This window comes from Mustelus asterias, chromosome 11 (genome assembly GCF_964213995.1).
Source record: "Mustelus asterias chromosome 11, sMusAst1.hap1.1, whole genome shotgun sequence".
NCBI lineage: Eukaryota > Metazoa > Chordata > Chondrichthyes > Carcharhiniformes > Triakidae > Mustelus > Mustelus asterias.
This window is the reverse complement of record NC_135811.1, coordinates 44,958,948-44,973,970: the sequence shown is the minus strand read 5'-3', so window position 1 is coordinate 44,973,970 and position 15,023 is coordinate 44,958,948. Positions and strand designations below refer to the sequence as shown.

Below are 15,023 nucleotides of genomic sequence, written 5' to 3'. Positions count from 1 at the left end.
CGCCTGTTACCTTGACTATTGCAACACACTGTTGACTGGCTTCCCACATTCTACCCTCTATAAACTTGTGGCCATTCAAAACTCTGCTACCCGTGTCCATATCCACACCACGTTCCATTTGCCTATCATTGCCATGCCTGTTAACCTACATTGTCTTGATTTTAAAATTCTTATCCTGGTTTAAAAATCTCTCCAGGCCTCGTCCTCCCTATCCCTGTAATCTGTTTCCACCCAATATATCATATCTGTACTCTTCTAATTCTGACGCTTTTGCGCATTGCTCATTTTAATCATTTCACCATTGGTGGCCATATCTTCAGTTGGCTTGGCCCTAAGCTCTGGAAGTTCTTCCCTAACTTTAGATAAAACGTTCGATAAGGTCCCCCATGCAAGACTTCTTGAGAAAGTGAGAGGGCATGGGATCCAAGGGGCTGTTGCCTTGTGGATCCAGAACTGGCTTGCCTGCAGAAGGCAGAGAGTGGCTGTGGAGGGGTCTTTCTCTGCATGGAGGTCAGTGACCAGTGGAGTGCCCCAGGGATCTGTTCTGGGACCCTTGCTGTTTGTCATTTTCATAAATGACCTGGATGAGGAAGTGGAGGGATGGGTTGGTAAGTTTGCTGACGACACCAAGATAGGTGGTGTTGTGGATAGTTTGGAGGGATGTCAGAAGTTGCAGCGAGACATAGATAGAATGCAAGACTGGGCGGAGAAGTGGCAGATGGACTTCAACCCGGATAAGTGTGTAGTGATCCATTTTGGCAGATCCAATGGGATGAAGCAGCAGTATAATATGAAGGGTACCATTCTTAGCAGTGTAGAGGATCAGAAGGACCTTGGGGTCCGGGTCCATAGGACTCTTAAATCGGCCTCGCAGGTGGAGGATGCGGTCAAGAAGGCGTACGGCGTACTAGCCTTCATTAATCGAGGGATTGAGTTTAGGAGTCGGGAGATAATGCTGCAGCTTTATAGGACCCTGGTTAGACCCCACTTGGAGTACTGCGCGCAGTTCTGGTCACCTCATTACAGGAAAGATGTTGAAGCCATTGAAAGGGTGCAGAGGAGATTTACAAGGATGTTGCCTGGATTGGGGGGCATGCCTTATGAGGATAGGTTGAGGGAGCTTGGTCTCTTCTCCCTGGAGAGACGAAGGATGAGAGGTGACCTGATAGAGGTTTACAAGATGTTGAGAGGTCTGGATAGGGTAGACTCTCAGAGGCTATTTCCAAGGGCTGAAATGGTTGCTACGAGAGGACACAGGTTTAAGGTGCTGGGGGGTAGGTACAGAGGAGATGTCAGGGGTAAGTTTTTCACTCAGAGGGTGGTGGGTGAGTGGAATCGGCTGACGTCGGTGGTGGTGGAGGCAAACTCGTTGGGGTCTTTTAAGAGACTTCTGGATGAGTACATGGGATTTAATGGGATTGAGGGCTATAGATAGGCCTAGAGGTGGGGATGTGATCGGCGCAACTTGTGGGCCGAAGGGCCTGTTTGTGCTGTGGCTTTCTATGTTAAAACCCATGTGCCTTTCTTGCTGACAAGATAAACTGGCAGGCTTAATACTTCACAGAGAAAACGAACTGGATGACTGCAGTTTCCTCAAGTACTTTAAAGCCTAGAAACAAAAGTTAACAATTCAAATATGCAATCTTGTTTGTCATTTACAATGACTGTTTACATAATTAAAACACTGCATCAGAATTGGCTAATCAAAATGGGCAGGCACTGTTTGTAGCAGATAATCCTGATCCCAGAATAAAGTGTGTTGGGTGGATAGGTTGCCGAAATGTAGGTTAAGGAAACAAGTAGAGCCAGACAAAGGTGGAAAATAATCAAAATTTCCAAACCACTTCAGTAAATTAATAAGGCAAAATTATTAATGAAGCAATGCTGTATACAAGTGTGTGCGTGTGTGTGCACATGAACACGAATGCAAGCGTGTGTGTGTGTGTGTGGGCAAGTGTGCGCATGGAGAGCATGACTGTAATTAAAAGAGGAAAAAAAATAAAATCCTGTGAGCAACTCTACGACATACAGTTTTCAAAACTATCTGCACATAAAAATACTTGTGATATTTAAGACTTGCTTAAAGATATAACAGTACTTCAAAGTGGCCTAGATGAATAATCACCCCAAGCATAATATAACATAAGGGCAAGGAAAGGATGGGGCACTAAATTTCAGACAATACCTGTTTTAAAGCAGAAAGTTTAGGAGCATGCTGAATATCATGAAGAGATGTATTCTGAGCAGCAAGCTGCTCTATAATATGCTGGAATTCTGGATGTTGTGAAGTCAGTACCAGGGCTGGATGATTGCAGAGTTTCCTCAAATACTGCAAGGCCTGGAAATAAAGTATCAGTTCAAATATGTTATCTAGTTTGTTTTAAGATTTATTAAGTTCATTTATTAGTGTCATAAATAGGCTTACATTAACACTGCAAAGAAGTTACTGTGAAAATCCCCTAGTCGCCACACTCCGGCGCCTGTTCGGGTACAGATGGGGAATTTAGCATTTTTTGCCTCCCGACAATTTAAGTGACCTCGCCCACCATGAATTCCGCTGCTGGCGTCGTGGAAAATTCCGCCCAAAATCATTTCAGCCAAGGTACCAGGGAGCTACGTGTATTCACGGAGCCCAACCAGGGAAGAACATGAAAGGAAGAAATCGTGGGAAAATCAATGAATCAAAAGAAGTGACAAAAGAACTTGCATTGTTTTAATGTCACAGCAATGGAAACATTCACGCATAGATTACAATGGACAACCATTGTTTTGTCTTTTTTGCTGATTAGCAAAAATCAGGCTAATAGACTATATATTTTTAATAGTTTCTTCATGTCAGAAATCATAGAAACCCTACAGTACAGAAAGAGGCCATTCGGCCCATCGAGTCTGCACCGACCACAATCCCACCCAGGCCCTACCCCCATATCCCTATATATTTACCTGCTAATCCCTCTTAACCTACGCATCTCAGGACTCTAAGGGGCAATTTTTAACCTGGCCAATCAACCTAACCCGCACATCTTTGGACTGTGGGAGGAAACCGGAGCACCCGGAGGAAACCCACGCAGACACGAGGAGAATGTGCAAACTCCACACAGACAGTGACCCGAGCCAGGAATCGAACCCGGGACCCTGGAGCTGTGAAGCAGCAGTGCTAACCACTGTGCTACCGTGCCGCCCTATGTATCTATGATTTGAGAAGTGACAAGGGATATGACAGTACAGCAATAAGAACAAGTGGGGCAAGTTTTGATTCAGCCGTAACATGAATGCATTGGTGATCAGTCTATTTAAAGTTAGCCATTTACTATGATTGCTTACAGAATCAAAATGGTGCAGAGTATTTATGATAATTTATCTAAATTTTATTCGCAACCAACATTTTCTATGCTTGCAGGAAGGTCATACCACATAACTAGTTTTAAGCTGCAAAGTAGGTATATGGCATTCATACTTTCCTTTCATGACTCATAAGCAGAGTGACAACATGGCACTATATTAATTTGCTTTCCTACACTGCTATCTTCAGCTTCAGTTAATGCTCTTTCTGCCTCATTTCCTCTCCCTACCATAAACCTCTGGCCAGCGCTCCATCAGTGAACCATTTAATTCTGATAAGATTTCATGTTGGTTTAGGTACAGCGAACTTAGAAGCGGGGAGGGGGGGGGGGGGGGGGGGGGGGGGGGGGGAGAAGGGAAAGAGGGAAAGAAGGGATACAGGCAGAAGACATGACAGCAATGGTGGAATGACAGATGTGCCAGAATGAGGAAAAAGGACAGAAAACAAGAGGGAGGGACAGGGGAAGGAAGGACAGAAGCAGCAAAGGTAGAGGATAGGGGAGTGAAAGAAGGATAAACATTAACAGACTATACTGATTGCAATTCTTGAATTGCAAACTTCAAAAAGCATTTCAAGTTGAAGGACAAATTGTGCCTTTTGCAACACGAATTTGAGTTCTTCAAAAATCAAAATCTGAATTTCAAAAAGTAAAACATCTTATGATAATTAGACGAGATAAATAATCTGAGAAAATGAGAAAGGGAGCTATAGAGGGGGAAGAGGAGTGCAAGTAAGTGCAAAAGAGACAACGAGAGCACACAAGACATTCACACACAGCGAGACAGTATCCTCTGTATCAATAACAAAAAAGAACAAAGAACAATACAGCACAGGAACAGGCCCTTCGGCCCTCCAAGCCCGCGCCGCTCCCTGGTCCAAACTAGACCATTCTTTTGTATCCCTCCATTCCCACTCCGTTCATATGGCTATCTAGATAAGTCTTAAACGTTCCCAGTGTGTCCGCCTCCACCACCTTGCCCGGCAGCGCATTCCAGGCCCCCACCACCCTCTGCGTAAAATACGTCCTTCTGATATCCGTGTTAAACCTCCCCCCCCTCACCTTGAACCTATGACCCCTTGAGAACGTCACCACCGACCTGGGAAAAAGCTTCCCAGCGTTCACCCTATCTATGCCTTTCATAATTTTATACACCTCTATGAGGTCACCCCTCATCCTCCGTCTTTCCAGTGAGAACAACCCCAGTTTACCCAATCTCTCCTCATAACTAAGCCCTTCCATACCAATGTTGGTGGAATTTGTCTAGAACAAAATACAGCATCTATATAGTTTCCTCATTTACATGGCCTCATAGTACAACAATGCTCAAATTCATCAGAGTGCATCTCTTCTCCATTATAATGAGCAAACATTAATACTGTACAGTTTGTCTGTAAAAATGTTCCTAGGTGTTTCACAGTTGCACAAGGAAACAGATGGAACCAGAGTACTAGGGTTAACTAAAAGCCTGGTTAAAGAGTTGACTTTAAGAGGATCTTAAGGAGTTGGAGAGGGAGCTAGGAAGCAGAGATTTAAGGAGGGAAATGGGCCTTAGCAGCTGAAGGATCGGTTGCCAAGGATGAGGCAATGCATAGAAGGATGGAATAGTGAGCTTGGGGGAGAAATATTTGAACACCAAAAGCGGTTGAAAGATTGGAGGGAGCAAGACCATAAAGTAAAGTTTATTTATTTATTAGTCACAAGTAGGCTTACATTCATACTACAATGAAGTTACTGTGAAATCCCCTAGTCGCCACACTCCAGCGTCTGTTCGGGTCAATGCACCTAACCAGTATATATTTCAGACGGGAGGAAACCAGAGCACCCGGAGGAAACCCACGCAGACATGGGGAAAACGTGCAAATTCCACACCAACAGTGACCCAAGCTGGGAATCGAATCCGGGTCCCTGGCGCTGAGAGGCAGCAGTGCTACCCACTGTGCAGAAAAGTTGAAAATTTGACTGATTTGGCCTACATTGGCTGACAGTTGCCCAATCAGAGCACATGGGTAATGTCAGAAGGACAGTGCGGAATAGGAGGCAACAGAGATTTTGATGAGCTAATATTTACAGTTAGTGGGGAATGAGGGGTCAGTTGATAAAGCACTGGAATAGCTAAGATGATAAAGACATGAATGAAGCTGTTGGCAGCCAAAGAACAGAGACCGAATGGAGACAGTCAATGTTACGGAGGTAGAAGTAGGTGGTGTTTCTAATGAGAGTGAATGGAGTCAGAAACACAGCTTATGGTTGATTGTGCAATACTTCAGCATCCAGTCTGATTCAGCCCAAGACAGAAGTTAGTGAGTGAGATGTATCTACATCCCATTTACAAAGAGGGGAAAACAACAGAAGTACTTAAGTCTGTTAAATGGCCACTGATTTGGCTTCACTCCTAGGAAATGGTCTGATCCATCTCAAATAGATGAACACTTCTGGTCTCAGTCTATGGGTTTGTTCTTGTCAAGGAACAAAACTCACCCAATCAATCATTTTGGGCCTCATGTTTCACCCTCACACACCCACTTCATCAAACTGCTCCACTCTTTGGTCCCTGTTCAATAATCTGCTTTCCTCTATGTGATCTATTTCTTACATTGCATTCAACTATATCCACGAACAAAGACACACAAATTCTGTTTGTTACTATAAAGTAAACAATAAAATTGAAATGATTAAAGTGCCAATTTACAAATACAGCACGGCATGTGGAAATCTGTTGCCTTACCATGCAAATTAATGGACCAATGTGGGAACAGAATACAAGTTACTCAGGTTTTTGTTTTGAGGCAAAGCCTTTCATTTGTGTTGACAAACGTTATATGAGAATCGATTACTTCCAACAGTAGTTTTAATAATTTAGAATTGATCCAAAATAAATAGAAAACTAAATGTAACACACAGCTCTTGCAGAACTAGATCATCCTAACATTAGCCTCAGGTACAGCTCTGTTTTAGGAGAATCAAGAAAATTATTTACCTGAAACACATGTCCAGTCGCCTTCAACTTAGGTTTTTCATTTTCTTCTGAGAGTGTACCAGTAGATATTGTTTCTTCAACATCACACTTAGCACGTGATTTAGCAAAATCTTCATACAGCTGTACCTATAAATAAAAGAACATGGTGCCAAAGCGAGCATGAAGTGACAAGGAATAATAAAGTACTTTCAATCCCTTAAGCATTTGTCCTACAAAATATTCTCCATTTTTCCATGGTCATTTCAAAGAATCACTATTTTATCGCCATGATTCCCAAACAATTTTCTTGGATTTCTTAAACTTTCTACAAAGTAAAAAATGAAATTCAGATCATTAATTAAATTGATGAGAAAAGAAAAATAGATGTCTCATTGGACTTTTTGTCACAAGATGTGTGATTTGACAACACACCTGTAAAGTACTGAGATTACAGTAATAGTCTTGAATAATCTTGGGTGGAAGATCCTGAAGAACATCTTCTTTCATTCTGCGTAGCAGGAATGGAAGTACTTGTCGATGTAATGCTTCCATTGCAAGAACACCTGTGGCATGTGGATTGCATAATGACAATGAATTTTAACTATTGTACTAATAGAAAACTGAAATCTCATCACAACAAATTGCTCTTTAGTATCTTTTCTAACAAAAATATTGATGCACAATTACAGGCAAGTTCTACAATACTTTGAATAAGATAAATTAATAAAATTATAACACAACCAAAGCACTCATACTTAATAGACAAGCTTTAATAAAATACTTTTATACTCACTATTATTTTTATATACTTGTATTTAAAATTTATTTGAACAATTTAATTGAACAATACATTTAAATTTTATCAAAACATTTTTTAAAAAAGGGATTATGATAGAGGAGAAAGGTCACAGTCTAAAGTCATTGACTACTTTAGATTGGGACTTTTCTCTTCAACTTAATAGCACATGCATTTTTGTCTCCTCCCTTCCCGCTTCCGGCCACCTGTCCCTTGTTCTTAAGTTTGCTACTTCTTTGTTGCAATCTCTCCCAGCTCTCACTAATCACTGCTCCAGCAGTTCCACCCCTCTAAAACAGTATAATATCCAACACTTTTCTTCAACCTTAGAAGAGAGGGAAGAGTCCAAAGGACTCAAAACTTCAATTCTTGTCTTCTCTCCTGACAGATGTGCCAGACCTGCTGAGTTTTTCCAGCATTCTCTGATTTTTGTTTCAGATTCCAGCATCCGCAGTATTTTGCTTTTATTTCAGAATTCCATTACACTTCTGACTTGTGCCTTATAGATGGTGGACAGGCTTTGGAAATTCAGCAGCTGAGTTACTCCCCCAGGTTTCTAACCTCCACTAGCCACAGTATTTACGTGACTAGTCCAGTTCAGTTTCCGGTTAATGACAACCCACAGGATGATTACAGTGGGGGGAATTTAGCAATGATAATGCCATTGAATAGAGGGCCTTGTGGCTCAATGGTAGCATCCCTATCGCTGAACGAGAAACTCCAGGATTAAATCCAACACCAGGACCTGTTGGCCATAGAAGGCATGTTCAACACCGTTCAATGGGATGACAATCAGCTCAGGAATCCTCCCACCACTTCTCCCAATATTCCCAAAAGGATTTTAAAAAAAAGTCTGGGTGCTAAGATACACTAAAAAAAATAAATACCATTGAATGTCCAAGGGTATTTGTATACATATTTAATTGTAGCCTTCAAATGGGAATTGGATAAATATTTGGAGGAAAACATTCTGGAGCAATTGCAAAAAAGATAACAAGCGTTACAGCTTTAAAACTAAAATTGTATTTTAAGTGCACACTCTGCTAGTTTACAATTAATATTACTTCATTAAAGCTTCAGTATCTCAGTGTGTCATCTAGAAACATCAGACCCAGTGATTGCATATAACCTAACATTCCATGGATAAGAACAAAAAGAAAAAAATTACAGCACAGGAGCCTTTGGTCCTCCAAGCCAGCACCGACCATGCTGCCTCGACTTAACTAAAACCCCCTACCCTTCCGGGGACCATATCCTTCTTTTCCCATCCTAGTCATGTATTTGTCAATACCTTAAAAGTTACTATCGTATCTACTTCCACTACCTCCCTCGGCAGTGAATTCCAGGCACCCACCACCCTCCGTGTAAAAAAACTTGCTGCGTACATCTCCTTTAAACCTTGCCACTCAAGCCGATGCCCCTGGTAATTGACTCTTCTACCCTAGGAAAAAGCTTCTGACTATCCATTCTGTTCATGCCCCGCATAATCTTGTGGACTTCTATCAGACACCTCTCAACCTCCATTGTTCCAGTGAGAACAAACCAACCTCTCCTCATAGCTAATGCCCTCCATACCAGGCAACATCCTGGTAAATCCTTTCTGTGCCCTCTCCAAAGCCTCCACACCCTTCTGGTAGTATGGCGACCAGAATTGAACACTGTATTCAAAGTGCAACCTAACTAAAGGTTCTATAAGCTGCAATTTGACTTGCCAATTTATAAACTCAATGCCCCGAGCAATGAAGGCAAGCATGCCGTATGCCTTCTTGACTACCTTCCCCACCTGTGTTGCCACTTTCAGTGACCTGTATATCCAGATCCCTCTGCCTATCAATACTTTTAAGGGTTCTGCCATTTACTGTATATTTTCTATCTGTATTAGACCTTCTAAAATGCATTACCTCACATTTGTCCGGATTAAACTCCATCTGCCATCTCTCTGCCCAAGTCTCCAACTAGTCTATATCCTGCTGTATCCTCTGACGGTCCTCATGGCTATCCGCAATTTCGCCAACCTTTGTGTCATCCACAAAGGTACTAATCAAACCAGTTACATTTTCCTCCAAATCATTTATATATATTACAAAACAGTAAAGGTCCCAGCACTGATCCCTGAGGAACGTCATTACTCACAGCCCTCCATCCAGAAAAGCACCTTTCCACTGCTATCCTCTGTCTTCTATGACTGAGCCAGTTCTGTATCCACGTTGCCAGCTCACCTCTGGTCCCATGCGACTTCACCTTCTGTGCCATGTTGCCGCTCGCTAATACGTCCACTTATTTCCAAGTGGGAATAAATCCTATCTCAAAGAATCCTCTCCAATTTCCCTACCACTGATGTAAGGCTCATCGGCTTGAATTACCTGGATCATCCTTGCTACCCATCCTAAACAAAGGAACAACATTGGCTATTCTGCAATCCTCTGGGATCTCCCCTGTAGCTAGTGAGGATACAAAGATTTCTCTCAAGGCCCCAGCAATTTCCTCCCTTGTCTCTCTCAGTATTCTGGGGTATATCCCATCAGGCCTTGGGGACTTGTCTACTTTAATGTTTCTCAAGACCCCCAATACCTCCTTTTTGATCTCAACATGACTCAAACTATCCAGAAAGTAACCGGCCAAAGGAATTTCCATGTCTAAAGTAATTATGCAGTGTCTTGCTATATTTTACTCAATATCTGAGCCACAAGAAGATAACATTGGAAATTACCCAAGATCCTGCACCGTAGCATTGCATTTTGATAAATGAGTAACAAAATCATAGTCACAGAATGATACAGCACAGGAGGAAGACATTCAGCTCAGCTTGACTGCTGATAGAGCTGTCCAATTAATCTCACTGCCCTGCCCTTACCTCAAAGCTCTAAATTGTTCAAGTATTTATTTTTTTGAATGATTCTATTGAATCTGCTTTCAGGCAGTACATACCAGATCACAAAATACTCAAAAACCTCTATCTATACTTAAAATAGAGCCAAATATGAATTATGCATTCAATTGGATTCAAAATGTTACTGTACCTGCTTCTTGTTCCCTTGAAGAACTTCGAGCATCTCTGCTAGCTAATATAGGCTTTCCATAACGGGCTGCAAATTGCCGTTCGGTACCCAAAAATCCTGGCATCAGGAAGTCAAATAATGACCATAGCTCCAAGACATTGTTCTGCAGTGATGCAAATTGATTTTCAAATTGAATATTCCATCTACTTACATAGAATTTTCAGCAGTTCAATTTTTCTTAAGTATATAGTTCCAATTTATTCAATAAGAGAAATATATCCCATTTGGCAGGGTTTTTAAAAATTCTTTCATGGAACGTGGATGTTATTGGCCAGCAAAGCCAACATTTGTTGCCCATTCCCAATTGCCCTCGAACTGAACATTTCAGAGTACAGTTTGTGGTATGGATCTGTAGTCACATCTAGATCAGGCCAGGAGTAAAGATGGCAAATTTCCTTCCCAAAGGGACATTTTTGAACCAGATGGATCTTTATGGCAATCATCGATAGTTTCATTAATTTACTTTAAATTTCACCAGCTGCTGCGGTGAGACTTGAACCCATATCCCCCAGAGCATTAGCCTGGGTCCCTGGAATACTAAAACAGAAGCAAAATACTGCTGGAATCAGAAACAAAAACAGAAAAATACTGGGAAAACTCAGCAGGTCTGGCAGCTTCTCTCTCCATAGATGTTGTCAGACCTGCTGGGTTTTTCCAGAATTTCTGTTTTTGCCTCTGGAATACTAGTTCAGTGATATTATCATGATGCCATCATCTTCTCTCTGAAATGTAATAGATATTTTATCCCAATAAGAATTCATAAGTTCTTTGGAATGGTCTAAAATATAGCAGCGAGAAACTTTGAACCTCCAGTGATTACTCTAACAGGAGAAATCATCATCATGTAGAATGAGGAAATGGTAGAGCAATTGAACAAATACTTTGTGCCAGTCTCCACAGTAGAAGACAAGTTTCATACCAAAAATACATGGTAACCTAGGGGCTAAAACGAGTGAACAAATTAAAGAAATTAACATCGGCAGAGGAAAGGCATTGGAGAAATTTAAGGGACGAAAATTCAACAAATCCCCAGGACCTAATGGCCTACACCCCCTAAAAGAAGTAGTGGATGCATTGGCTATGATTTCCCAAAATTCCTTAGATTCAGAAACAGTCCTATTAGATTGGAAGTTGGTAAATGTTACACTGCTTTTCAAAGAGGAGAGAAAAAGTGGATTACAGACCAGTTAGCCTATCAGTTGTTGAAAAAAATGCTGTAATCTATAATTTAGGAAGTCTTAGCAAGGTACTCAGAAAAGCATGATTACAAGTCATCACGGTTTTACTAAAGGGAAATCCTGTTTGACAAATATATTAGAATTATGTGGATGTAACTAGTAGGGTAGATAAAGGGGAACTGGTTGATGTGGTACATCTGGATTTCCAAAAGGCTTCTGACAAAGAGCCATACAAAAGGTTAATAGGCAAGATAAGGGCTCATGGAGTTGCTGGTAATATTTTAGAATGGATAGAAGACTGGTTATCAGATAGAAAGCAGAAAATGGGGCTTTTGTTGGCAAGCTGTGAAAGTGGACTGCTGCAAGAATCAATGCTGGGGCCTCGGCCATTTAAAATCTTTTTAGTGATTTAGAAGGACAAATAAAGTAATGTATCAAAGTTTGCTGATTGTACCAAGGTATGTGGAAAGTTAAGATGGTGGGGGTGTTGGGGGAGGGTAGATGTGGAGAGACACATAAGAAGCTGCAAAGATATATACATAGGTTAGGTGAGTGAGAAATAAGGTGGCAGATCATGCATAATGGAAGGAAGTGTGAAGTTATTCATTTTGATATTTAAGAATAGAAAAGCAGAATATTTAAAAGTGTGAAACTCAGTGTTGATGTTGAAAGAGACTTGTCTGCACTAGCACGCAGGTGCAGCAAGCAATTAGGAAGGCAAATAGCATGTTGGCCTTTATTGCAAGAGGATTGGAATACAAAAATAAAGTCATTTTACAAATGTACAGGGTTTTGGTGAGACCACATCTAGAATAGTGTAGATTTGTTACCCGCATTTAAGAAAGGAGTGGGCACAACGAAGTTTCACTAAATTGGCCCCTGGGATGAAAGGCTTGCCCTATAACAAGAGGCCTAGTAAATCGAGCTTATATTTTCTCGAGTTTGAAAGAATGAGAAGCATCAAAATCTAGAAAATTCCGAAGGGACTTGATAAGCAAGATGCTGAGAAATTGTTTCTGCTCGTCAGGGAGTATTTTAAAATTAATTCATGGAATGTGGGCATTGCTGGTTAAGCCAATATTTATTGTCCATCCTGAACAGTCCATGTGGAGCAAGTACATCCAGAGACCTCTTAGGGAGGGAGTTCCAGGACTTTGACCCAGTGACAGCAAAGGTGTGGCAATATATTTCCAAGTCAGGATTGTGCATGGTTTGGAGGGGAACTTCAAAGTGATGGCGTTCCCTTGCATCTACTGCCCTTGTCCTTCTTGATGATAGTGGTTGAGAGTTTGCAAAACAAGAGGTTGCAAAAAAGAGATATACACAGGTGCTATCTATGTAGCCTTGATGAGTTCCTACAGTGCATCTTGTAGCTGGTACACACTGCTGCTACCATGCATCAGTGGTGGTGGTGGTGGGGGGGGGAGGACTTTTGATCAGGTGCCAATCTAGCAGGTTGCTTTGTCCTAGATGGTGTCTAGCTTCGAGTGTCGTTAGAGCTTCACGCATCCAGGCAAGCAGAGAGTATTCCAACACACTCCTGACCTGTGTCTTGGAGAGAAAGAAATGAGCTTCTCACCACAGGATTCTTAGCCTCTGACCTGGTCTTGTAGGCAGTGTGTATATATGGCTAGCTCAGTTCAGTTTCTGGTCAATGGTAACCCTCAAGGTGTTGATAGTGGGGGATTCAGCAATGGTAATACCCCATTTATTAAGAGATGGTTAGATTCTCTCTTGTTGGAGATGGTTATTGGCTGACACTTGCGTGGCACAAACGTGACTTGCCACTTGCCAAACTTGGATATGGTCCAGATCTTGCTGCATATGGTTAAGGACCTCTTCGGTATCTTGAGTTATGAATGCTGCTGAACATTTCACAACATCAACAAACATTCCTACTTCTGTCCTTACTGAGGAAGGAAAGTAATTCATGAAACAGCCTAAGATGGTTGGGCCTGGGACACTGCTCTGAGGAACCCCTGAAACATGTCCTGGGACTGCTCATCAACCATCTTCCTTTGTGCTAGGTATTGTATTACTCCAACCAGAGCATTTTCCCAATTTCTATTAACTCCCTGGGCTCCTGATGCACTACTCTGTCAAATGCTGCCTTAACATCTAGGGCAGTCACTCTCACCTCTGGAATTCAGCTCGTTGTCCATATTTGAACCAAGTCTAAAACACGGGGCATATTCTCAAGATAAGGGGCTGATTATTTAGGACTGCGATGAGGACTGTGAATAATGAATTCTCTACACCAATGGGTTATGGATGCTCCATCATGGAATACATTCAAGACTGGGATAGACAGATTTTTGGTCTCTAAGGTAATTAAGGGATCTGGGAAGTGGGAGGCAAAATTAAGTTAAAGCCCAAGATCAGTATGATTGTACTGAATGGCCGAGCAGGCTTAATGGGTCATATGGTCTACTTCTGTTACTATTTCTTGTGTTTAGCAGATTATTCACCTAACCTATTTTATCTATTTGAAAGAGACCTGCAAAATATTTAAAATGACTTCATCTTACAAATAGTTTCTGCATCACTGTGTGAAAATATGTAATACCCAGCCTGGTAATAACCACCTCCTCTTGAGAAAGTGACTAGTTTGGATTGTAGCCATCAAGCTAAAACTAGAACATTCCTGCCTATCCTTTCCCAAAAAGAAATGAAGCGAGAGCTCGTAATGCAGTGAGAAATATATTTAGCAAGAGATGCATGATATTTACATGCGATTTGTAAGTCTCAATAGCTTCCTATAATGACCAAAGCATTGCTCAAACAGTTGACGTTTCCAAAAGCAGTTCACTGACATTTGCTTGACAGCGATGCTTGTTTTACAGGTACTCAATGGCTTTCAGGCCCTCTAGAATCTCAAAATCAATCATTTCAGAAAAAGTGAGCGTATTTTTAAAATACTCCAATTTTCAGGCTACATCAAATAGACACAATATTACCTTGATCCACACAATTTAACATGTCATAACCCCACATGCATCCATTTGATGTTGCCTGGCCAGTACATCAATTGCATTTTTTACCAAGTGCACCTGATAATGAATTCCTTCTCATTCTACATCAATCAGCTGATGGTTTCCCCCTAAATCAACACTTGAGTAAATTCTTTAACTATAACATATACCTGTATTGGTGTTCCAGACAGAATCAACCTGTAGCTTGCTGTTAACTGTTTAACTGCCTTTGACAGTTTTGTCTTGCCATTTTTGATGACATGACCTTCATCAAGAATGCAATAGCTCCATTTGATATTTCTGAGAACAAAGGAAAATCAATGCTTCAAGTTAAATCATTCATTTCTGCTGAAATATAGGCTACCAAAACAAATCCAAATTTGATTAGCTAAATATGCCAAACACACAACTTAAAGGTAAAATAGAACATTTGCTGTTGAGTGTAAGGGCAAGTATATACCTACTTGAAAAAGTCAATGTCATTTCGAACAACATCGTATGATGCCACAACAAGATTGTGCTTTTTCACAAGGTGCTGTAACCTGAAACCCAAGATACAATGCAAATCACATTAACACATGTTGTATAATGCACTTTTTGAAGTGCAATGCAATGTTAGTTCATTTAGAGCAGGTAAACATGGAATTCAGTCATTGTATTCATTAATCCACAAAAGACACGAATCCTCATCTATGTTGAGTTGATTCCATAAGCTTGC

At 41.2% G+C, this 15,023-nt stretch overlaps 1 protein-coding gene across 2 annotated transcripts in view; it reads right to left on the bottom strand.

Annotated features, from left to right (window-relative positions):
• The window catches only part of btaf1 (BTAF1 RNA polymerase II, B-TFIID transcription factor-associated), a 103,978-nt gene that overhangs the window by 12,524 nt on the left and 76,431 nt on the right, over positions 1-15,023 (bottom strand). For both annotated transcript variants that reach the window (XM_078223500.1, XM_078223499.1), the window contains exons 29-34: positions 14,770-14,847; positions 14,476-14,605; positions 10,117-10,258; positions 6,733-6,863; positions 6,322-6,447; positions 2,186-2,338 (exon numbers count right to left, since the gene is read on the bottom strand). In XM_078223500.1, coding sequence (XP_078079626.1) covers positions 2,186-2,338; positions 6,322-6,447; positions 6,733-6,863; positions 10,117-10,258; positions 14,476-14,605; positions 14,770-14,847 — 760 coding nt within the window. The remainder of the gene's footprint in view (positions 1-2,185; positions 2,339-6,321; positions 6,448-6,732; positions 6,864-10,116; positions 10,259-14,475; positions 14,606-14,769; positions 14,848-15,023) is intronic.